Source organism: Hemitrygon akajei, chromosome 7 (assembly GCF_048418815.1).
Source record: "Hemitrygon akajei chromosome 7, sHemAka1.3, whole genome shotgun sequence".
Taxonomy (NCBI): Eukaryota; Metazoa; Chordata; class Chondrichthyes; order Myliobatiformes; family Dasyatidae; genus Hemitrygon; species Hemitrygon akajei.
In genome coordinates this window covers 102,723,824-102,748,672 of record NC_133130.1, presented here as the reverse complement: position 1 = coordinate 102,748,672, position 24,849 = coordinate 102,723,824, and the positions used below count along the sequence as shown (strand labels likewise).

The 24,849-nt window shown below is 41.7% G+C and overlaps 1 protein-coding gene and 1 long non-coding RNA gene across 7 annotated transcripts in view; one reads left to right on the top strand and one right to left on the bottom strand.

Moving 5' to 3' along the window:
- LOC140730752 (uncharacterized) overlaps positions 1 to 21,744 on the top strand; it is a 51,619-nt gene extending 29,875 nt beyond the window's left edge. Inside the window, exons 2-3 of the long non-coding RNA XR_012099671.1 lie at positions 4,412 to 4,500; positions 20,766 to 21,744. This is a non-coding gene — a long non-coding RNA (uncharacterized lncRNA). The remainder of the gene's footprint in view (positions 1 to 4,411; positions 4,501 to 20,765) is intronic.
- LOC140730748 (probable methyltransferase TARBP1) overlaps positions 1 to 24,849 on the bottom strand; it is a 384,497-nt gene that overhangs the window by 332,384 nt on the left and 27,264 nt on the right. For all 6 annotated transcript variants that reach the window (XR_012099667.1, XR_012099666.1, XR_012099668.1 and 3 more), the window contains exons 8-9: positions 24,186 to 24,282; positions 21,901 to 21,990 (exon numbers count right to left, since the gene is read on the bottom strand). Coding sequence is in view for 3 of the 6 variants with exons in the window: in XM_073051594.1 (XP_072907695.1) it covers positions 21,901 to 21,990; positions 24,186 to 24,282 (187 nt within the window). In the remaining 3 variants the exon portion in view is untranslated. The remainder of the gene's footprint in view (positions 1 to 21,900; positions 21,991 to 24,185; positions 24,283 to 24,849) is intronic.

Sequence of the window (24,849 nt, the reverse complement as noted above, 5' to 3'; positions counted from 1 at the left end):
CCATAAATCTCTAATTTTTCCAAGCTCCATGTACCTATCCAGGAGTCTAGTCTCTTAAAAGACCATATCGTATCCGCCTCCACCATTGTCGCCGGCAGCCCATTCCACACACTCACCACTTTCTGTGTAAAAAACTTACCCCTGACATCTCCTCTGTACCTGCTTCCAAGCACCTTAAAACTGTGCCTTCTCATACAAGTCATTCCAGGCCTGGGAAAAAGCCTTTGACTATCCACACGAACAATACTTCTCATCATCATATACACATCTAACAGGTCACCTCTCATCTTCCGTCACTCCAAGTAGAAAAGGCTGAATTCACTCAACCTATTCTCATAAGGCATGCTTCCCAATCCAGACAACATCCTTTCTATGGTTTCCACGTCCTTCCTGTAATGAGGCAACCAGAACTGAGCACAGTACTCCAAATGGGGTCTGATCAGAGCCCTATATAGCTGCAACATTACCTCTCAGCTCCTAAACTCAATCCCACAATTAATGAAGGCCAATGCACCATATGCCTTCTTAAACACAGAGTCAACCTGCGCAGCCTCAGGTGTGGAAATCCCTCTGATCTTCCATACTGGCAGGAGTCTTGCCATTAATGCTATATTCTGCCTTCATAATTGACCTACCAAAATGAACCACCTCACACTTATCTGGGTTGAACTCCATCTGCCACTTCTCAGCTCAGTTTTGCATCCTATCAATGTCCCGCTGTAACCTCTGACAGCCCTCCACACTATCCACAACACCTCCAAACTTAGTGTCATCAGCAAATTTACTAACCTATCCCTCCACTTCTTTATCCAGGTCATTTATAAGAATCACAAAGAGTAGGTGTCCCAGAGCAGATCCCTGAGGTACACCACTGGTCACCGACCTCCATGCAGAATATGACCCATCTACAACCACTCTTTGCCTTCTGTGGGCAAGCCAGTTCTGGATCCACAAAGCAATGTCCCCTTGGATCCCATGCCTCCTTACTTTCTCAATAAGCCTTGCATGGGGTACCTTGTCAAATGCCTTGCTGAAATCCATATACACTATGTCTACTGCTCTACCTTCATCAATGCATTTAGTCACATACTCAAAAAATTCAATCTGGCTTGTAAGGCCTTTAACAAAGCCATACAGACTATTCCTAATCATATTATGCCTCTCCAAATGCTCAAAAATCCTGCCTCTCAGGATCTTCTCCATCAACTTACCAACCAACCACTGAAGTAAGACCTGCAAAAATCACTAGAACTTGCTAAAGTCTCTGTTCATGTCTCCACCTTAAAAAAAAAACTGAACAAGGATGGTGTTCATGGAAGCACACAACAGAGGAAACCACTGTTCTCCAAAAAAAAAATTGTTGCACATCTCAAGTTTGCAAATGACCACCTAGATGTTCCACAACACCTCTAGGACAATATTCTGTGGACAGATGAGACAAAAGTTGAAATTTTGGCAGTAATGCACACTATGTTTGGGGGGAAAAAAGCATTGCACATCAACAGTGGGGCTGCTCTGCTGCCTCAGGGCCTTGACAGCTTGCAATCATTGAGGGAGTATTGAATTCAAAATTGTATCAAGACACTTTACAGGAGAATGTCAGGGTAGTGGTCCATCACCTGAACCTTAATAGAAGTTGGATAATGCAACAAGATAATGATCCAACACACAAGAGTAAATCAACAACAGAAAGGTTTAAAAAGAAGAACATTTCGTGTTTTGGAATGGCCCAGTCAGAGTCTAGATCTTAATCCATTGAGATGCTGTGGCATGACCTGAAGAGGGCTGTTAATGCAGATATCCCAGTAATATTGATGAACTGAAACAGTTGCATATATGTCAAATTCAAGGCCCGCGAGCCAAATCTGGCCCGCGGTAGAATTATCTTTGGCCCGCGAGATAATATCTAATTACTATTAAAGCTGGCCCCAGTAATCGAAGCGCCTATGGCGTATGATATGGCTAATGCTGAGTTTATTCAGGTACCAGGTTTTCAGGGTTTTTAGTGTTTATTCGGCAGTCTTGCTCAGCAGTCTTCTTCATAAGAAATGGAATTTGTAAAGTGAAACACTTTGTAGTTATAGCAGAGACTGAGACACATGAGAGCAGGCTGAAAAAACGGAGGCAACGAAAGCTGCGTTCGCACACGTCCGACTGATCCGGCCCGTGACCTAAAATGAGTTTGACACCCCTGGAATAGAGGAATGGTCTAAAATTCCTCGAAGCTGATGTGCAGACTGATCAACAGTTACTGGAAACGTCTGGCTGAAGTTATTATTGTACGGGGTGGGGGGGGGGGGGGGGGGTCCACACCAGTTACTGAAAGCAAAGGTTCACATACTTTTTCCAACAGACTCAAGTAATATTCGATCATTTTTCCCAATAAATAGATGAACAAATAGAATTTTTGGTGTTATTTATTTAATTAGGTTGGCTTTATCTAGCTTCAGGACTAACAAAGATCTGATCACATTTTTGGTCATATTTATGCAGAAATAGAGAAAATTCTAAAGGGTTGACAAACTTTCTAGCACCACCATACATCATAAAGCCCAAGTCCTGAGTGACACGTCCTGTAAATTGATGGTGCATGGGTGATGTCAGCAAGAACACAGACTTCTCAGCAATCCGTAGGCGAATGTACACATCCATGCATGCAATCCAATTCGTCTTCCACTGAGCAAACACTGGAGAGCAGTACTGACAGTCCCCAATCCAGCAACATCACCTCCTGCATCTCCTCTGCTGGACTGCTCCAACAAGCAAGCCCTTGACATGAGGCCTAGTCCTTGTTACAACCGAGGCCACGCAGCTCCCCTGCCATGTCTCACCAATAAACCAGTGAACCACTTTGCAGTATATTAACATCCAACAAGGTCTTGTCATCTCAAGATAAACTTCCAAGAAGCCACTCAGTGTTAGTATCTTCATGTACTGAACCTAATCCCTTTCTGTAGCAGGCAGCAACGCAGTCTTCACCAAGGCCAGCTCCGCCATCACCTCCACCAATGAACAACTTGCTGATGGGTAGACTGCAGTACCTGAAGCTCTTGATATCCAGCATTGTTCCACAATCATAAAAATACATTTAAAAAAGACAAAAATACCTTTGGTTGGCCCCAGAAAGGACGCTGTGTTCAAGCATGCCATCATCTTACTGGAAGGTCAAAAGTCTAAATGTCTTTTAAAAGGAATTATACCTGTCTCTACACTTTCCTCTGGCAGCTTGTTCCATATATCCATCAGGAAATGCATAATGGAAAAAAAGCCAACAATTGATCTTGTTCAATTTTGACTAGCCAGCTAATTAAACAGTACTAACCTCATGGCCTGCAGTGGAGGCCATGGCAGGTCACAGAGGCTTCATTATATGACTGGTCACATTGCACATGATAAGGAGACACCAACCTGCTTATTGCATCTGCCATTATTTAGCGGCATTTTTTCTGCTAAACACCTTTTTCATAAACTTAATATCCTTCTGCAAATGAAAAAATCCTCTCCTTATCCCCCCTCCCCAATTTCAAATCTATACCAGTCAGTGATCAACTTGCCAATTGGCAAAGATAATTTCTCCCAAGTCCCTTTACAAAGATACCTTAGAATTTTGATCAAAGTAAGAGTTTATAGAAAAATCTGCAAAGTAATATCTGCTACACACTGCTTTTGTAATGCAATTTTTAAAAAAGTTATTTAGCAATACAGCACAAAAACAGGCCTTTCTGGCCCAATGAGACCACACCGCCCAATTACACCTACCGTATATGGCTAATTAATGTTCTAACCCATATGTTTTTGGAATGTGGGAGGAAACCCACGCAGTCGGGGGAGAATGTACAGTCTGTGGTAGAACTGAACCTGAGACACTGGCAACACACACAAAATGCTGGTGGAACACAGCAGGCCAGGCAGCATCTATAGGGAGAAGCGCTGTCGACGTTTCGGGCCAATTATCTTTCCTTTCAGTTAGTCCTGACGAAGGGTCTCAGCCCAAAACGTCGACAGCGCTTCTCCCTATAGATGCTGCCTGGCCTGCTGTGTTCCACCAGCATTTTGTGTGTGTTGTTGTTTGAATTTCCAGCATCTGCAGATTTCCTCGTGTTTGCTCTGAGACACTGGCATTGTGTTAACTGTTACACTTGTCTACAAAAATTCCGAATAGCAATCAAACATGAAACAAGAAGTAATGTTCTCCCCCCTCCCAAATGTGCTTAAAAGCAATTGCAGCAACCTCATAAAACTAAAGTTATCAAATCAGAGCAGATACCATGAATGGACCTGGTACTGCTAAGTCTGTCTGACTGTTTCATCAAAAGAAAAAGTGAGCGAGTTCTGGAAAAGAACTGTAATGTCATGTACAATGAAAGGTTTAATACACAAGGATTTATAAGGGCTGTGTTTCAAACTGCAGGGCGTTTATCTCGGTTGCAGTGATGCTGTGAGGCAACCTGGAGAAATGGACATCAGCAGAGCAATGGTGCCATCTACAGGAACATCAAGGTACAATTTATGAATCACACCACTGGATGCAACATCATCAGAACAGACGTTATCACTGACATTCAGTGTCTTGTAAAGGTCATATAACGGTCCTGTAGAATAACTTTCAATAACTTCCCCACAACTGATGTCAGGCCTATCATTTTCTGGTTTATGCTATCCTCCAACCCTCTGGTACCTCCCTTGTTGCCACGGATGATTTAAGTATCTCTTTTAGAGCCTAGGCAATTTCTGCACTTGCCTCCCGAAGGAACACCTTGCAGGCCCTGGGGATTTATCCACCCTGATTTGCCTCATGGTAGCAAACACCTCCTCCTCTGTAATCTGTACATGAAGATAATGCTGCTTTGCCTCACTTCTGTAGACTCTGTATCCATCTCCTGAGCAAATAGATGAAAAGAATTCATTTAAGATCTCCCACATCTGTTTCAGCTCAATACATGTTTACCATTGTGGCCTTCCTGATTTCTCTCTTAAGTGTTCTCTCCCATTTCTTGTACTCCACAAGCACCTCATTTGTTCCTACTTGCCTGATATGCACCTCTTTTTTTTTCTCTTAACCAGAGCTTCAATATCTCTTAAAAGCCAAAGTTTTCTATACCTGTTATCTTTACCTTTTATTCTGACAGGCACATACACGCTTTGTACTCTCAAAACTTCACTTTCGAAGGCCTCCCACTTGCTCAGTACACTTTTGCCAGAAAACAGCCTGTCCCAATCCACACTTACCAGATCATTTCTGATACTATCAGAATTGGCCTCTCTCCAATTTAGAATCTTAATCCATGGACCAGAGCTATCTTTTTGCATATTTACTTTGAAACTAATGGCATTGTGATCACTGGATATAAAGCGTTCCTTCAACACAAACTTATGTCAGCTGCCCTGTCTCATTTCCTTATAGCAGATCCAGAATCGAGCACTCTCATTTGGACATCCGTGCAGATGAAGGATACTTTCCTGAACATACCTGACAAATTCTATCTCATCAAGTCCTTTTACAGTTTGGGGGTTAATGTGAGGAAAGGTTGAAATCACCTACTATAATAACCTTATGTTTCTTACAACAGTCTGCAATCTCTTTATCCCTCAAAATCCTGCGGCCTGTTGGGTGGTCTGTAATATAGCCTCAGTAGCATGGTCGTACCTTTCTTATTTTTCAGTTCCACACATAATGCCTCACTATTCAAGTTCTCCAGTCGGTCCTGACAGAGCACTGCCGTGACATTTTCCCCGACTGGTAACACCACACCTCCTCCTTTAATTCCCCTCACTCCATCGTATCTAAAACATCAGAATCCCAGAATATTGAGCTCCCAGTTCTGCCCCTCCTAAACCAAGTCTCACTAACATCTACAATGTCATAATCCAGGCATTGATCAATGTGTGGAACTCATCCGCCTTTCCTACGATACTTCTTGCATTTAAATATTTTCAGCTTAGGACACTAACTACATCATGCTCAACCTTTTGATCGACTTACCAACATCTGTCTCCACAACTTCTCCAGTAACCATCTGGTACTCTCATAGCCATCCCCCTGCAACTCCAATTTAATCCCCACCATGCAGCAATAACAAACCTTCCTGCTAGGACATCAGTCCCCATCCAATTCAGGTGCAAACCATCCTGGTTGTAAAGGGACCACTTTGCTAGAAGAGAGCCCAACGATTCGAAAATCTGATGCCCCTCCTCCTACACCAAATCCTTAGCCACATGTTAAACAATATAATCTTCCTAGTTCTGGCCTCACTAGCACGTGGCAGAGGTAGCAATCCTGAGATCACAACCCTGGAGGTCCTGTCCTTTAACTTAGAACCCAACTCCCTGAAGTCCCAATGCAGAACCTTGTCATTCATCTTACCCATGTCATTGGTGCTTACATGGGCCATAACCTCCAGATGTTCACCCTCCCACTTTAAGAATGCTGAGGACTTGAGCTGAGACATTCCAGACCCTGGCACCCAGGAGGCATATACCATCCAGGGAATCTTGTTTTCGCCCATAGAAACTCCTGTCCATTCCCTTAACTAACAAATCCCCTATCATCACAGCACACCTCTTCTTCCCCTTCCCTTCTGTTACAGAGCCAGTCTCAATACCAGAGATGTGACCACTGTGACTTTTCCTCTGTTAGGGCATCCCCTCCAACAGCATCCAAAGTGATATAACTGTTGTTGAGGGGGATGGCCACAGGGTACTCTGCACATTCTTCTTAACCCCTTTCCAGTTCCTGACTCTCACCAATTTTCCCTGCACCTTGGGTGTAACTACCTCTCTATACGTCCTATCTAACAGCCTCCCGAATGATCTGGAATTCATTCAGTTCCAGCCCCAACTCCTTTAACATGGATTGTTAGAAGCTGCAGTTGGATGCACTTCTCACAGTGTTAGTTGCTACGGAAACTAGAAGTCTCCCTGGCTGCCCACATCCTGTAAGAGGAACATTCAACTATCCTGCCTGGCATCTCTACTGTCCTAACTGAGCAGATATAAAGGGAAGGGAAAAAAATTATCTTTTTTTTACCAGGATGTTGCCTGGATTGGAAAACAAGTCTTATGAGGAAAGGTTAGCAGAGCTGTGACTTTTCTCTTTGGAGCGTAGAAGGATGAGAGAGGACAAGATTATGACAGGCTTAGAAGGGTGGATAGCCAGTACATGTTTCCCAGGGCACAAATAGCAAACGTCAGAGGGCATATGTACAAAGTCAAGGGAGGGAAGTTTAGGGGAGACATCAGGGGTAAGTTGTTTTTTTTTTTTGTTTTTGGTTTTTTTTCTTACACAGAGGGTTGTGGGTGCCTGGAATAACTTGCCAGGGATGGTGGTGGAGGCTAAAACATTAGGGGTATTGAAGAGCCTCTTGGACAGGCGCATGGAAGAAAGAAAAATAGAGGGTAATGGGGTACTGTGGATTTAGTACTCTTTCATTATAATATATGGGTCGGCACAACATCGAGGGCCGAAGGGCCTGTACTGTGCTGTGGTGTTCTAGTGTTATATTCTGTTTTGCCTTCTCTGACTGAAGCCCCCTTTCACAGAAGCCTCGAAGAACTAAAGCCTCACCGCTCTCTGTCCATTCTGATGATGGCCACTGCACTTGTCCTTGCCTTCCTTTAACTTGTTCCTCCTGATCAATCCCAAACACCAATTTGTCACTCATCAGAGCTCCAAGTAAACTGCTGTTATCCACCACTGCCTTTTCCTACTTGGTCAGTGACCTGAATGAAATCCCGTCCTCTCAAACCTCTGATGTCTGGATTGGTCACTGGTCAGAGCTCAAATAAGCATGTCAATCACATGCTCCATTTTTTCAAAATAAAGACTAAAATTGGAAGGTATGAAAAACTAAAGATTCAAAAACTGGAATGTCAGCCATTTCAAAGTATCTCCCCTTGTTCAGTACTTAGTTGAACCACCTCTTACAGCTAGTACAGCCAGTAGTCTTTTTGCATAAGTCTCTATCAGCTTTGCACATGATGGAACAAGATTCCTCCTTGCAAAATTGCTCAAAATGTGCTAAGTTAGTTGGGGAGAGGCAGTGGACAGGAATCCGGAGGTCTTGCCAGGGATGTTCAATGGGAATAAAATCAGGACTGTCGCCCACACTCACATTAGTGCAGATTTACACCCAGGTACCTCTCAGTGTTGAGGCCAAGAAGTTCCACTTTTGTCTTATCCAACCACAGGACATTCTTCCACATCTTTACAGTATCTTCTAAGCGACTCTTTGCAAATACTTAAATTCTACTTTTTTCTTTAGCAGAACATGGGACGTAAATCTAATACTGTGCGTCAGCCAGGCAACACCATCGCTATTGTAAAGTATGGTAGAGGTAACATCACATATATGACTTTTTTGTGGGAACAGTACAGTACAATACATAAAATTACTAGACTACTGTGCAAAAGTCTTGGGCACCCTAGCTATATACTGTATACATATCTAAGACTTTAGCACAGTGTGGAATGAGTTCCCAGAAGAAGTCAATACAATTGATATTTTTGAAAGGCAATCAGACAGGTTCATGGAATAAGAAATTGATGAGGGTAGGGCAGTGGATGTGGTCTACATGGACTTTAGCAAGGCATTTGACAAGGTCCCTCACGAGAGACTCATCCAGGAAGTCATGAGGCATGGGATAAGTGGAACCTTGGCTGTTTGGATAAAAAATTGGCTTAAAGGAAGAAAGCAGAGGGTAGTTGTGGAAGGAAAGTATTCTGCCTGGATGTCAGTGACTAGTGGAGTGCCGCAGGGATCTGTCCTGGGACCCCTGCTATTTGTGATTTTTATAAATGACCTGGATGTAGAGGCAAAAGGATGGGTGAGTAAGTTTGCGGATGACACGAAGATTGGAGGAGTTGTGGATGGAGTTGCAGGTTGTCGAAGGTTACAAGAGGATATAGACAGGCTGCAGAGTTGGGCAGAAAAATGGCAGATGGAGCTCAATCCAGATAAGTGTGAGGTTTGGAAGGACAAACCAGAAGACTGAGTACAGGATTAATGGTCAGTTACTTAAGAGTGTGGATGAACAAAGGGACCTTGGGGTTCAAATCCATATATCCCTCAAGGTCACTGCGCAGGTTGATAGGGTAGTTAAGAAGGCCTATGGGATGCTAGGCCACATAAACAGGGGGATTGAGTTCAAGAGTAGAGAGGTCATGTTGCAACTCTACAAATCTCTGGTGAGACCGCACTTAGAGTATTGTGTTCAATTCTGGTCACCTCATTATAGGAAGGATGTGGAAGCTATGGGAGAGGGTGCAGAGGAGATTTACCAGGATGTTGCCTGGATTGGAGAACAAGTCTTAAGAGGCAAGGTTAGCAGACCTTTCTCTTTGGAGCATAGAAGAATGAGAGGGGACTTGATAGAGGTCTACAAGATTATGAGAGGCATAGATAGGGTGGATAGTCAGTACCCGTTTCCCAGGGCACCAATAGCAAACACCAGAGGGCATATGTACAAAATTAAGTCAGGGAAGTTTAGGGGAGACATCAGGGGTAAGTTCAAACAACAACACACACAAAATGTGAAATGATGCATTTTCCCCCTCCCCCACTACTTTCAAATCTCTTACTATCTTTCCTTTCGGTTAGTCCTGACGAAGGGTCTCGGCCTGAAACGTCGACAGTGCTTCTCCTATAGATGCTGCCTGGCCTGCTGTGTTCCACCAGCATTTTGTGTGTTGTTGTTGTTTGAATTTCCAGCATCTGCAGATTTCCTCCTGTGAGGGGTAATTTTTTTTTTTTTAACAGAGGGTTGTGGGTGCCTGGAATGACTTGCCAGGGATGGTGGTGGAGGCTAAAACATTAGGGGATTTAAGAGCCTCTTGGACAGGCACATGGATGAAAGAAAAATAGAGGGTTATGGGGTAGCAAACACGAGGAAATCTGCAGATGCTGGAAATTCAAACAACACACACAAAATGCTGGTGGAACACAGCAGGCCAGGCAGCATCTATAGGAGAAGCACTATCGACAATTCGGGCCACCAGCTGCTGTGTTCCACCAGCATTGTGTGTGGGTTATGGGGTAGTGTGTGTTTAGTACTTTTTTTAAGGATTATATGGGTCGGCACAACATGGAGGGCTGAAGGGCCTGTACTGCGCTGTAATGTTCTAGGGTTCTATGGAAAGGTTTACAAGGTTATGGCCAAGTGATGGCATGTGGGACTGGCATGGATGGGTCATCTTAGTTGGCATCCACTAGTTATTTCCATGCTGTTTAACTTTATCACTCTTAAGGTTGGGCCTCTGCTCCTGGCCGAAGGCTACAGTTACCTTTTCAGTTACCTGATGAGAACACCCCGGTGTATGATGCAAGCAACATCGAGTTCACCAGTGACTTCCAGGAAAGACTGGATGGTAACTGAGAAAGGATGGTGACACTAGAAAGACAGCTGATCTCAGGGAAGACATGACAGGCTAGCAACCTTGTCTGTTGCACTCACCAGAGGGCACCATACAGGCTACGGATGAACTAAATATGCAATACCCGATTCTCCCAACGGGGTGGATGATGAGACTCCATAGGATGGACATAACTGCAATGGGCTGGGCTGGAAAGACGATAGCGAGAAGGTTCATCGCAAAGTGCCACTGTGGCAAAATCTGAAAAAAAAAGGCTTCAAGATGCACCAAAGCAGCTCCAGCTGCGGAATGAAGTCTTCTCAAGTGTAACACATGGACTCAACATCCGGTGAGACAATGGAGATCTCCAGCCAGGAAGCACCCCACAGAGCCAAAGAACACTCCACACCTGAGCCACCCCAGTGCCGCAAAAGAGACCACGTGAGTGTCCCCTTTGACACCCTAATCCATTCTCATGGAAAGAGGATCAGATGGCCTAGATCACAGACAATGGATCTTAGAAACAGCTCGATGACACCTGGATTGCATCTTGGAAGCTACACTGGCAGGACCAGTCTGCAGGAAAATCAGCTCCCTCACGGCCATTGTGTTCAACTTTGCTAACAAGCGATTCAGCCCAATGGAGAAGAAAGGGGATCTTAAACCATCAGGGCAACCAAACAGGAGGGAAAGGGAGGTTCACCACCTGAGAAGTAAGATAAAGACCCTGGAACAAACAATTCAAAAGCAGCTCAGCTGACGATAAAGATGTCGAAGATCTAACCAGCAAACTGCAGGGAACAGACACGCAAGTTCAGGAGGGTGGAGCAACGGCAAAAGTAAAGAGGGGAGAGTGCAGTTTGTTAAAAACCCATTCAGGTTCATCTTAGCCAGCAAAAATCTGGCACCCGAAAGAGCTCAAAGCAGGAAGTGAAAGGATTTCTGTGATCCCCATAGGAATTGGACTAGAATTCAATCCAAAATTCCCCCAAACAGAATCCCAGCAACTGAGCTGAACGTGGCAGAGCCCACATGGCAGGAGAAATGGGATATCATCAAGAGAGTCATGTGGTATACCCTACAAAGTACATAAGAAGTGCCCAAAACTCCACTGGAGGAAGATAAAAGGAAGATTTGGACCAAAGATTCTATTGCACCAAGATAAAAAATGGCTGAAGATTTTTGTTCTTTTTTGTTTTTTTGTTTTTTTGTTTTTTGTTTTTTTTTGTTTTTTGTAGTGTGTGTTTAGTACTTTTTTTAAGGATTATATGGGTCGGCACAACATGGAGGGCTGAAGTGAAGTGTAGCAAAAAAAGTTTAACAAAGCTAAACACAAACAAAAAAAAAATCTTCTTTTTGTTCCCAAAGAAGAAGATTCCTTCACAATTAACAAATTTCACGTCAAATGCTGGTGATACTGGAGTATAAAAGTTGCATTGTTTGCTGTGTAACCAAAACTATGTAGTCTGAGTTTGCTATTTGCTATGCATGTATCCAATTGAATGTAGAAGACAATGGTGTTAATGAGAGGTAGCTAAGAGATGTAGATTAGAACATGATTAAGTCAATAGGTAGAAACAATAGTGGCGGATGTACTTGTGATACGCAACTATAGACCGAATGGATATGCTAATGCAACTAAACCAGGAGATTGCGATAAAAAATGCTATGTACAAGGATCAGTGGGCAATCAGCGACTAGCTCAATGACTGTCTCAGCCTTGATTTGCAAATTAAAGTTTAACCCTTCTTGAAGAATCTTCTGCGTCTCCTGGTCGTTTCTGGGGCACGAAAAACCACAACAGTGATAATTAACCTGATTCCGAATCATTCAGTTTAAGACAATTTCCCTCCTTGGTGTGGAGTGCAAGATATTCCTCTTGGTGCTTGCGATAAGGGATTCCTCTTACTTAATGGAGAATTGCTAAATCAATACATCCCTCCAGAAAGGTGGCATCCCGGGTTTTACTGGGTGCCTTGAACACTCCTCAATAATCAGCCAATTGATCTGCGAGGCCAGGCAGCCTAACATTCATCTGGTTAGACCTAGCCAACACCTACGGATCAATTCCACACGTCCTCATTCAGGTTGGCCTGGACAACAACCACAACTCACTAGTAACACGAGATATGATCACCAGCTACCTAGGAGGATTCGAGCTACACTTCACTTCAGCCCACTTTACAACCAGGTGGCAATACCTCCAAAAAGGAATTCCAACCGACTATACCATCTACACATCTTATCAGTCATGGGTATGAACCTCCTCATATCAGCAGCAGCAGGCGTAACCCAAGGCCTAGTGTTGGAGCCCGGCATCTGACAATGTAGGGGTTCAGAGATGACATCACAGTAACCACTGTAACCCATGTCCAAGCAACATGGGTATTGGAAAACCTGGGCAACGTCACTACCTGGGTTAGGATAACTTTCAAGGCCAGGAAGTCCTGATGCACAGTGATCAAAAAGGGCAAAGTTACTAGCAAGTTCAGTCTTTAGGTACAGGGAGAAGTCATTCCATCCATAGAGGACAACCCAATAAAGTGTTTTGAAAAGTGGTTTAATGCAGAAATGACGGACAACACCAACATCACCAACACTGTAAAGCAGACTGAAGGGTGGTTGAAGTAGATCAACGAAACCGGACTCCCTGGTAAATTTAAGACTTGGTTGTACTAACGTAGTCTTCTATAAAGGCTGCCCTGCCTTTTCACGGTGTACGAATTCCCCACGACCACTGTAAAAGGATTGAGAGGAAAGTCAACAAGCACCTGCAGAGGTGGCTGGGGATCTCAAGTTGTTCTTCAGTGGGGCTCTACATAAGATCAGGCCAGCTACAGCTCCTGCTGTCATCAGTAGTGGAGGAGTTCAAGGTGGCAAAGTGTAGAATTGTATTAACACTGAGGGGCTCTGATGACAAGCTAATAAATCAAGCAGGGGTCAGAATGAGATTGGGCCAAAAGTGGGCCACCAACTCAGCCATACACCAAGCAGAGAGCTCCCTGCAATTGATAGACATCATTGGCAACCCATGCCTGGGATGGCAAGGCCTTGGCTCTGCAAACTTCCAATGATGGGGGAGTGCAAGTGCAAGGGGAGAGGCAGGACGTGGTCCAGGCAGAGGTACAGAGCTAAGAGGACGAAAGGTGGATATCGAAGGCAGTGGAGTTGGGGGTCATGGGACAACTGGACAAAATGGGATCTTCCCAAGCACAAGATCAATTGGGCAGAGCTTCGGAGATTGAAGCCCTTTTGCATTTCTTTCCTCCTGCAATCAGTGTATGACACTGTCCCTACACCATCACATGCACACATGGGGACTGAGAGAGGACCCTAACTGCAAATTTTATGGTCACTGGCCCACATACTGTCAGGATGTAAAAAAGCTTTAACACAAGGACGCTATAGGTGGTGCCTCTACAAGTTCCTGCTGTCCATTGCTGATACACAAGAGCAGGAGAGGTGTACAAAGAGACCAGTTGGCAGAGGCAAACAAGACAGTCATTTTCATCAAATGAGGGCCATGCCAGTCATATCAATGAGACCCAAGTCCAATCAGCTGCAAACTGCCAAATCATGAGAGGGCCAATGTGGGAAGGAAACTGCAGTTTCCGGAGGTGGTGCAAATCACACTTTGACCAGACATCACACTGTGGTCCATCGAAGAGAAAAAAATCATCCTGGTAGAACTCACAGTACCATGGTAGGAAGGACATGAGGAGGCTCAAGAGAGGAATGCCCTTATGTCCAGGAGCGCAGGGACAAAGGATAGCAGACATGACTATTCCCCATGGAGACTGACTGTAGAGGGTTCCCAGCAAAGTTGGCATGGAGGTTGCTGTGTGCACTGGGCCTTGTTGAAAAGAGCAAGAACCAAGCAGCTTGCCGCATGGGGGAGGAAGCAGAAAGAGCCACTTGCTGGATATGGAGCAGGTGAGAGGAGTTGAATTGGAAGTCAGGAGCAGATGGGCAGTGTCTTGGCCACCACTGCTGACCCACCAACTGGAGTGTAGTGGTGAAGGGTTGAAGGTTGGGCACCACCTGATGACATCTGTTCCTGGACAAAGGCTAGTTACCTCATCAAGTAACTGAAGAGATCACCCCAGTAGCCTCAATATCCGAGTGTCCAACACCATATTCCCAATATGCACCCTCTTTAATAAGCTCTACCATGGGAAAACATTATCAGGCAGACAGCAGAAATTACTCTAGGATGTGTTTAAAGCCTCCTTGTAACATTGCAAGATTTGAGTGGCTCTGTAGTGTAACAGTTGGCGTAGTGCTATTACAGAGGCAGCGACCGGGTTCAATTCAAGCCACTGTACATTCCCCGTGACCACCAGGTGTTCCAGTTTCCTCCCACATTCCAAAGACTTCCGGGTTCATAAATAAACTGGTCACATAGATACAACTGTTGGATGGGTAGAGCCTGTTACCTTGTTGATCTCTAAATAAAACAAAGTAATAAATAAACTGGAATACACAGGAAACCTACATCAAAGAGAGAATGTGTAAAACTCCACAACAGCACTGGGGTTAGCATTAAAACTGGTCTCTTAAATACTTCCGGCTTCATCGAACACCTCGAGCACAACTGGGCCTTCCCGCTGGCCAAACATTTTAATTCCGATTCCCACCCACATTCTGATGTGTCAATCCATGGCCTTCTCCTGTGCCATCCTCAGAGTGGAGCAGCAACACCTCATCTGGGTACCCTCCAACCTGATGTCATCACTATTGATTTTTCCTTCCACTAAACAAATCTCTTCCTCAATTCCCCACTCTGACCTTTTACTTCTTCTCACCTGCCTATTACTTTCCCTGGGTCTCTCCTCCTTCCCTTTCTTCCATGGTCTACTCTCCTATCGGATTCCTTCTTCTCCAGCTCTCGACCTTTCTCACCCATCTGGCTTCACCTATCACCTTCCAGCTAGCCTCCTTCTCCTCCCACACACGTTTTATTCTGGCATCTCCCCACCCCCCTTCTCAGTACTGAAGAAGGGTCTGGGCTCGAAACATCAACTATCTATTCATTTCCGTAGATGCTACCTGACCTGCTGAACCAGACTGTTTAGCTTCCTTACACTACACATTATTGGCTCCACCCATCACCTTCTAGCTTGTACACCTTCTGCCTTCCCCACCACCTTATTCTGGCTTCCTTCCTTCCAGTTCTGGTGAAGGGTCTTGGCCTGAAACATTGATTCTTTATTTCTTTCCAAAGATGTGCCTGACATACTGAGTTTCTCCAGCATTTTGTGTGTTAGCCTGGGAAAAGCAGATTGAGTGGAATAAAGACATTAAAATCCTTCTAAAGTAGGAATTCAAATAAACAGTGTAAACTAGTGGATCAAAACACTTCCTTATGTAGGGCTCTCAGTACCAGTAACTGTGGTGTTAACTGTTCAGACTAACAAAATGGCTTCTGTGTAATGTTATTTAATGCTGTAATGGGTTTCTGTGTCTGGAATGTTTGGGTTATGACTGCAGATGAGGGGGGAACTAACCAGTGAAGAGTTGTTATGCTTTGGCCCATGATGTCCTGTTCACCTTTCAATCTACTTCATAATTAATCTAATGCTTCCATACTGTAGAGAATTCCCTTCATCTTTCATCATGAGCCTATCTAGGAGTCTCTTAAATGTCCTTACTGTGAATGCCTCTGTGACTATCCATGGCAGATCTTTCCACGCACCCACTGGTCTATGAAAAAAAATCTCTGAAATCCCTATACTTTCCACTGTAAAATTGTGCCCTCTTGTATTAGCCATTTCTGCTGGGAATCCGTTCCATGTTTTAATGATTACTCAGCCTCACCAGTGTCCATTGTTCCAACACAATAATACTCTGTAAAGCAATGAAAGGCATCAAAGTAAATTGATATTTAAATTGCAGATATATCAGTTAGAATCAAGGCCTGTAAGTGGGCAGATGAACCAGTTAACATGACTTGATATGGTGGTGTGTTGCTCTATAGTGTTTGGCTTTTTATATTTAGCAAACTATATTTTTCCTCTGCAGGGCTTTTCTATTTTAGGGCCATAAGTCTTTTTTTTTGTAACTGGGGGGAGGAATTAAAGAAAGCTTTTAAAACCACTATTATAAAATGTGCAGCTCTTGGAGTCTCTCTCTTTCTTACTCTATGGCAACACATTTTGGCTTTTTTGGCCAAAATTCGGACTTTTCGGGGTGGTGGGAGGATTGGGGTTAGCTTTGAATTACAGGATTAACTAAGGTTAATTTTAGTTTTCTTTTTTGTATTTTTTCCCCCATTACAGAGTTCTGGAGCATGCATGTTTGGTACATGGTTATACTTATCACGGCCAGTTTTGATTAGCCCGCGCTGGTATGCGTGTATTTATGTGTTAAATAAAATACATTTTTTTTATGTTAACTAAACAGATAAACTTTATAAGTTATAACTACGTGGTTGGAATCATCCTATTAAATGAAAGAAGACTTTTAAAATCATTAATCGATTCCAACCCAATATAATTTTTGCTTAAGAAATGCATATCAAAACGGGCGATCAAAATAGATCTTTTAAAATGTGGAAGGGCCTTCAATTTCACACTACTTGTCAAAATAAAACAAAGGGAGTATCTATTTTTATTAAATCTAATATTTTATTCATCCAAGAAGACATTGTGTCAGATACTAATGGTAGATTTTTAATTGTTAAAGGAACGATTTGTAATACAAAAATTGTTCTAGTTAACCTATATGGACCTAATGTAGATGATCCTTCTTTTTTAAAAAATGTATTTATTTTATTGCCGAATTTAAATGAATATATGTTGTTAATGGGTGGTGATTTCAACTGCTGTTTAAATCCTTTGATTAACAAGAGTTCAAACAATCAGCAGCTTCCGAGTTGTTCTGCATCACTTATTAACTCTTTTTTAATTGATTTTGGCCTGGTTGAAGTTCGGAGACATTTACATCCTAATGATAGAGATTTTTGTTTTTTTCACATGTTCACAAAAAATATTCTAGAATCGATTATTTTATAGCTGATCCCCGATTTTTGTCCGAAGTCCAGAAATGTGAATATGATGCTGTAACTCTCTCGGATCATGCGCCTTTAAGCTTACTTTTGAATTGAATGATATCGTTATTGCAAATTTGCCTTGGCATTTTCCAGAAAATTTATTACAAGTTTGGATTTTGTCAAATTTATTGAGACTCAGATAAAAGATTTTTTTTCTTTTTAATAATTCAGGAGATGTGTCGAAATTGATTATATGGGATACATTTAAAGCATATTTGTGCAGTCAAATAATCTCCTATTCAGCTAAGCTTAAGAAACAGACAAAAACAGACTTAGATAAGATTTCCAAACAAATTAAAGACTTGGATAATATTTATGCAATCTCTCCTAACATTGATTCACTCAAAGAGTTGAACTCTGATCACAATATAATTTATTATTAACATATCCTATTGAAAGAAATTAGCTTAAATTGAAAAGACAATTTTGTGTTTAGAGATAAAAATAATAAGCTATTAGCATCTCAAAAGCAGCTAGAGCTAAAAGACAAATTTTAAAAATTCGTAAGGGAGATGGTAGTTTAGCATGTAATTATGCAGATATTAATACATTTTTTCTAGAATTTTATATTGAACTTCATAAATCTGTTTCCAGTTGATTCTTCTAAAATGAATGCCTTTTTACAAAAGATCGATTTTCCTCGAATTTCTGTTGAAGAACAACAAATTCTTGATGCTCCTATTACTGAAAAAGAAATTCAGAAAGCTATTTTTTTCCAATGCAATCTGGTAAAGCTCCTGGACTAGATAGTTATTCTGTAGGATTTTATTTAAAAATTTGAAAAATAGCTCTCTTCATATATGTTGGAAATACTTAAAGATTCTTTTTTGATAGGACAGTTACCTCCCACATTTTATGAAGCTTCTATTTCTTTAATTCTTAAGAAAGATCAAGACCTGTGCTTCATATAGACCTATTTTCATTATTAAATGTGGATGCTGAAATTCTTTCAAAAATAATGCCTAATCGGCTGGAGAAGCTTCTAGCTAAAATTATCTCTCAAGACCATACAGGTTTTGTAAAGGGCCGTTATTCCTTCTCTAATGCTCGGAGACTGTTAAATGTACAGTCGGCCCTCCTTATCCGCGGATTCCGCATGTGCAGATTCAACCAACTGTGGATCGGGAAAACCCGAAGTTCTCTCTCCAGCACTTGTTGTTTGAGCATGTACAGACTATTTTTTCTTGTCATTATTCCCTAAACAATACAGTATAACAACTATTTACATAGCATTTACATTGTATTAGGTATTGTAAGTAATCTAGAAATGACTTTAAAGTACAGGCAGTCCCCGGGTTATGAATGAGTTCGATTCCTGAGTCCGTCTTTAAGTCTGATTTGAAGTCGGAACAGGTATATCCAGTATTATTTAGCATCAGTTAGTCAAACGTTTTTCTTAGTATATAGTACATATTTTATCTTTCTATGCATGTAAAACACTTGGGAAACATATGTATTTCAATAATTAAACCACTGCATTGCTTAGTAATAATTGTAGCTTTCATCAGGTCAGGGCCTTTCACATGCTCCATTAAAATTGTTCTGATCATTGACCAACTGTAGCCTAACGCTTTTACAATGACCGATGGCATTTCACCTCTTTCCTTTCGCTTTATTACTTCCACCTTATTTTCAATCGTGATCGTGATTATTTTCATGAACAGAAACACCGCAGATTTCACCACTGGGTCCTAATGTCCACCACACTGAACATGTTAAATTCTCCACCTTCCCCCTAGCCCATTTCCCTCCAGCCTATCACTTCCCAGCTCTCTACTTCATCCCTCCCCCCCCGCTTCTTATCCCCCCTCGACCATCCCATGTTACTTCACTCCTGATGAAGGGTTTCGGCCCGAAACGTCGTCACTATCTCCTCCCACAGATGCTGTCTGGCCTGCTGAGTTCTGCCAGCATTTTGTGTTTTTATTTGTTAATAAACATTATATGTGTTTTTGGTTATATTGGGCTGATAAAAATGAATGACCACCTTGGGCTGATTTGGAATTGAATGCTATGAAACAGTTTCACTTAACCTCATTATCAGGAGCTTCTCTACCTGTACAACCCTGTACAACTAGCCAAAATTAGTAATTTAAATTTATACCCTGTGATTAAGCAGTCATTACGAATTAGGTTCTAGTCTGGTAATTTTTTTTAATTTCAAAAAAATTTAAACTTTTTAGTTTAATTTATTGAAATTATTTACTTAAACCTTCATTAAGTGATCCTACCTTTCTTCTTTGGAGGAATAAAGGAGTTTATTCCTTCATGGATCTGTTCCAAGATGGCCAGTTGATGTTATTTGAGAAATTACAAGAATATTTAAGTAATTTTCCATATATACAGGATTCTGACCTGTTAGATATTTTTAAAATGAATCCTTTAGTGAAGGGTTTTATTGGGAAAATTCATAATTTATTGTTACAACAGCACAATTACCCTTCACTTAAGATTAAGCAAGATTGGGAGAGAGAGCTTAACATGGGCTTGATAACAGAGGACTGGTTGTGGATTCTGAAGTTGGTTAACTCTTCTTCGATCTGTGCCAGTCACTCTTTAATTCAATTTAAAATTGTACATCGTTACTATTTGACAAAGGAGAGACTGTCTAAAATGTTTCCTAATATTGACAGTCAGTGTGACAGATGTAAAACCGAGACAGCCACATTTACACATATGTTTTGGTCCTGTTCTGCATTGAAACATTTTTGTAAGTCTATCTTCTCTACAATTTCTAAAGTTTTAAAAATTAATTTACAACCTAATAAATTGACAGTTTTGTTTCGTATAATCCCTCAATATATTCATGGCATTTCTCCATCAGACCAACATGTAATTGCATTTGTTACATCATTGGCCAGAAGGTCTATTTTGTTGAAATGGAAAGATGCTTCTGCTCCTGCTTTGATACAATGGTTTTCTCAGGTGATGCTATGTCTTAGTTTGGAGAAAATCAGAAGACAAACTTTTGATCCTCAATTTGATTTTGAGAAAAGTTGGGGTTCATTCGCCCGCTACTATCATCTGATTTGAGTTAATTAATCTGGTTTCCTTCCAATTTTTCTTTAAATGGATTTGAGTTGGCAGACTGATTTTTTTTTTAAATGGAAGCTTGTATGATGTATAGCTCCGGGGTTGTGCTCCCAATGGGGTTCTTTTTCCAGTTAGTAGGGATTTTTTTTAGTTAGTAGGGGTTCTTTATTTTCCTTCTTTTTTCTTTCAAAAAATATTCTTAACACTATTTTTTCTTATTATTATTGATATATTGCTTAGCTTGTTAATAAGTTATTTGCTAATTTAATTCTTCATTGTACATAATGACATATTGACTTAATGTATCTTTTTTGTTGACCTTCAATAAAACAGATTTTAAAATGAGAATCGTTATGCTATCTTGGGTGTGTAAGCTGAACGGGAGTTTGCGGTCTTTTTCGGGAGGAGAGCGAGGAGGACGGACATGTGAGGAGCGGGCAGCGGTTCCAGGGCAGCAAATACTGGACGTTGGCGGTTCGGACAGTGGCCAAAGACTCGGAAGGTTGTTGTGGATGGAACCAGAGGCATGAGCTCCAACGTATTAAAATATTATGTGCACAAACTGATAAACTTACTTATTTGGCGCTTTTAGGTTATCCGTTTCTACTAAGAAATAACTATAAAGTTATTTGCTTTTGGTGTATTGTCTGGTATTTGTGTTGCGAGCATGTTCTGGGGGGGCATTACACCGTATTTACACCGAAGTATCGCACTGTTGGCAGGGCATTAGCGGTTCACCCTAGGCGAACGGAGGTAAATTGGGGGTACGGATGATACATTTAAGAAGCACACAAGTTGCATTTATATAACATATTTGATACAACAGATCATCCCATTTGACAGGAGTAGCATTAAACAAAGTGAACACAAAGCTTGTAAAAGCAAAAGAAGTTGACTTGCAATTAGAGATTACAGAGGTAGAGAGACTCATGGAAGGAACCCAAGAACTTCGGGCCTTAAAGAAGATGAAGGTGAGCTTTATTTTTCACATGTATATCAGAACGTAGTGAAATATGTCATTTGCATCAATGACCAACACAGTCTGCTGGAGGCAGTCACCATGCCTCCAACGCCATCTTACTATGCCCATAACTTACTACCCCTAACCCATACATCTTTAGAACATGGGAGGAAATTGGAAATCTGGAGGAAACCCTTGAGGTCCTGGGGAAAATATACTAAAACAAGCTGTTAATGGTGGAGAAACTAAAGTGATAACAGTGAAGAAATAGGAAGGGAAGCTACAGGAGGAAGGCAAGTTACAGGAGGGAGGAAAGTAACCACAGTCAGTTCTTTAAAAACTTCAAAAAGCAAATATTTGGTGTACATTTTAAAAACTGTACAGAATAGATTAGGGAAAGGGAAATGCACTATGAAAGTCAACACTGCAAGAAATGGTAGACAACTAATTCAGTATTATTGATTCAACTCTTCACAGCTGATTTGCCCAATAATTATTTGCTCTCACCTCCATCCACAATTTTGTCCCCCGAGATAAAGCCTCTTCAGTTCGAATGGATGCCAGAAAGTTTGAAATGTCAGAGAGCGTCACCAGTTCCTAAAAAAGGACAAATGTTGTATTAACGAGGAAGTTAACATATAAGAATATGGATTTCAATCATAATCTGATGCATGAAATACGTCTCAAGCAGAAAATTAACTTCATCCTGATTACATCAACTAAGCATATAAAATAATCAACATTTACACAGTATTTGCTCACAGATCATATATAACTAGATAAAATGGAGCAGGTTTAAAATCAGCATTCTTGAGGAAAAGCAAAACAATCTGCAAATGAAAATTTACTCTATCACAAACCACTACTGAAATTAATAACATATAAAAGAAATGTCCTATCCACCCGAGGATATGAGAGCAATTGGTAATAAATGGACAGAGATGATAAGGGTGGCACCTTTGCTAGCATGTCACAACTTTTTTAAAAACTGAGGCAGCTCTCCCTACTCCTCTTGGGCTCTGGTATGATTGTCGCCCTTTTGAAGCAGGTTGGAACCAAGTACAGCAGTAAGAGAATTAAGACGTCCTAGAACACTCCCGCCAATTAGTTTGCATAGGTTTTCAGTGCCCTACTAAGTACACCGGCAGAACCTGTTGCTATCTTGGAAGGTGGTCTGATGTTGACCTCCCATACAGTGTCACCAGATGCTGAAGTGATTTGGGCAGGTACAGATTTATTCTCCCTCTCAAAGCGTACATAAAAGGTATTGACCTCACCTGGGAGTGAAGCTTCACTATTCATGATGTTAGGTTGCACGTTGTAGGAAGTAATGACCTACAAACACTGCCAGAGTTGACATGCATTCAATTCCATCTCCAACTTCATTCGGAATTGATCTTCACTTTTAAATAGCCATAGGTTATACCCAGGCTTCTCATATAGCTCTGGGTCACTGATCTTGAATGCCACAGATCTAGTCCTCAGCTAACTACAAATCTCCTGGTTCATCCATGCTTTCTAGTTTGGGTATGTCTGGCAAGTTGTCAAAGGCACACACTCATCCACACAACACTTGATGAAGTTGGTGAAAACTGTGGCAGTCATTCAGATTCCTGAATATTGTCCAATTTTCAAATTGAAAGTGGAGCTTCTCCTCTTCCCTTGATCTTTTTTGTCCTCACCACTGGTGCTGGGGTCTTTAGTCTCTGCCTGTATGATGGCAGTAGAAATACAGTCAGGTGATCAGACTTTCCAAGTGCGGGCATGGGATGGCACAATGAGCATTCTTGATGGTGGTATAACAATGGCCAAATGGGTTGACGCCTTAGGTGATACGTTGATGGCAGTTCTTTTTTGAGACTTCTTCAAGTTAGCCTGGTGTAAATTCCCGGCAATGATTTTCAGTAGATGGTGAAGTACTTGGGCTGCATCCACACTTCAGTGTAACAAAGTACACAGAAGGTCCTGATGTCCCTCTGGTACTGCAACCTTGCTCTGAGCTCTTCTACTTTATGTTCCAGAGACTGCAAAATAGTCAGCAGTGGGAAATCCAAGGCCTCTGCATTTCAATCTTACCTGCAGACCAGCCCACTCTCTGTGGTCCTGTTTCCTTAAAGGGGAATGGCACTCACAACCCAAGGCTGCTGTCCTGGGCCAGCAGATTTTGAGATTCAATAACTTAAAATTTCTTTAAACAATGTTGCTTTCTGCAGTACCCATGGCTGTGATTGTGGATTTCATCTGTAGTAGTCCTACATGGGAATATCTGATGATTCCATCAAGGGCGTATGCAAAGAATCTAGTTGCATGCAAACAGTGGGAGAGTCTAGGACCAGAGGGCACAGCCTCAGAATACAAAGCCGTTCATTTAGAACAGAGACAAGGAGGAATTTCTTTAGTCAGAGGACGGTGAATCTGTGGAATTCATTGCCACAGACGGCTGTGGAGGCCAAGTAATTGAGTATATTTAAAGTAGAGGTTGATAGGTTCTTAATTAGTTACGCCCAAAAGTTATGGTGAGAAGGCAGTGGAATGGGGTTGAGAGGGATAATGAATCCGCCAGGATGGAATGGCAGAGCAGGCTCCAATGGCTGAATTGCCTAATTCTGCTCCTATGTTTTACGTCTTTGAAGAGAGTAATGTTCTGATGAAGCAGCTGCAGCATTATTGCAGCTACTTTGGCATTTAATCTTAAGTATCTAAGCTAAATCTAACAGGAACTCATGTTGAATCCATGTGTATAACAGATTCAGTATATCAAGATGAAATTTACGGAGTAACATTTCCCTTACCACATTAGTCAGATGCATAGCCGCTTTTAGAAAGGAACACTGAGCCGCTCCTCGCAGCAATACTTGATGATTGGTCAAAGTACAACACAATACTTCCCTGTAAAATATCAGATGGAAAATTAACGAGCGAAATGAACTTTAAATGATGTCAAATATTTAAAAAGTTTGTGGACTGGACTCTGTAGTTCATATTTTGATGTGCTTCTGGGCTCTGGTCACGTTTTTGCTGCTATTTTGGGCTGAACTGAATATGCCCAGACTCACTTGATTTTGTGTTTTATATTCCTTGTTTCTCACTTGGGTTTTTGGTGCCATTGAACAATTTGTTTTTCCTGCATGCGGGGGAAATTGATGTTTTTTTAATGTGTTCCATGATTTTCTTTATTTCATGGATTTCTGCAGGGAAGACAGATCTCAAGGTTGTATACTGCATACATAGTTCAATACAAATGTACTTTGAATAAAACATGGGTAGCATTTCAAAAAGGAGAACACAGTCACTGATTTTTATTTCATTAATGTGTTTGGGTATTAAAAAGATTAGCTTTAATTGTGATATTCGCTTAGAAACATGAGGTGAAATGCATCAGTTGTGTCAAATCAAATTAGCGAGGACTGTGCTGGCGCATCCTGCAAGTGTCAGCATACTTCTGGCACCAAGAGA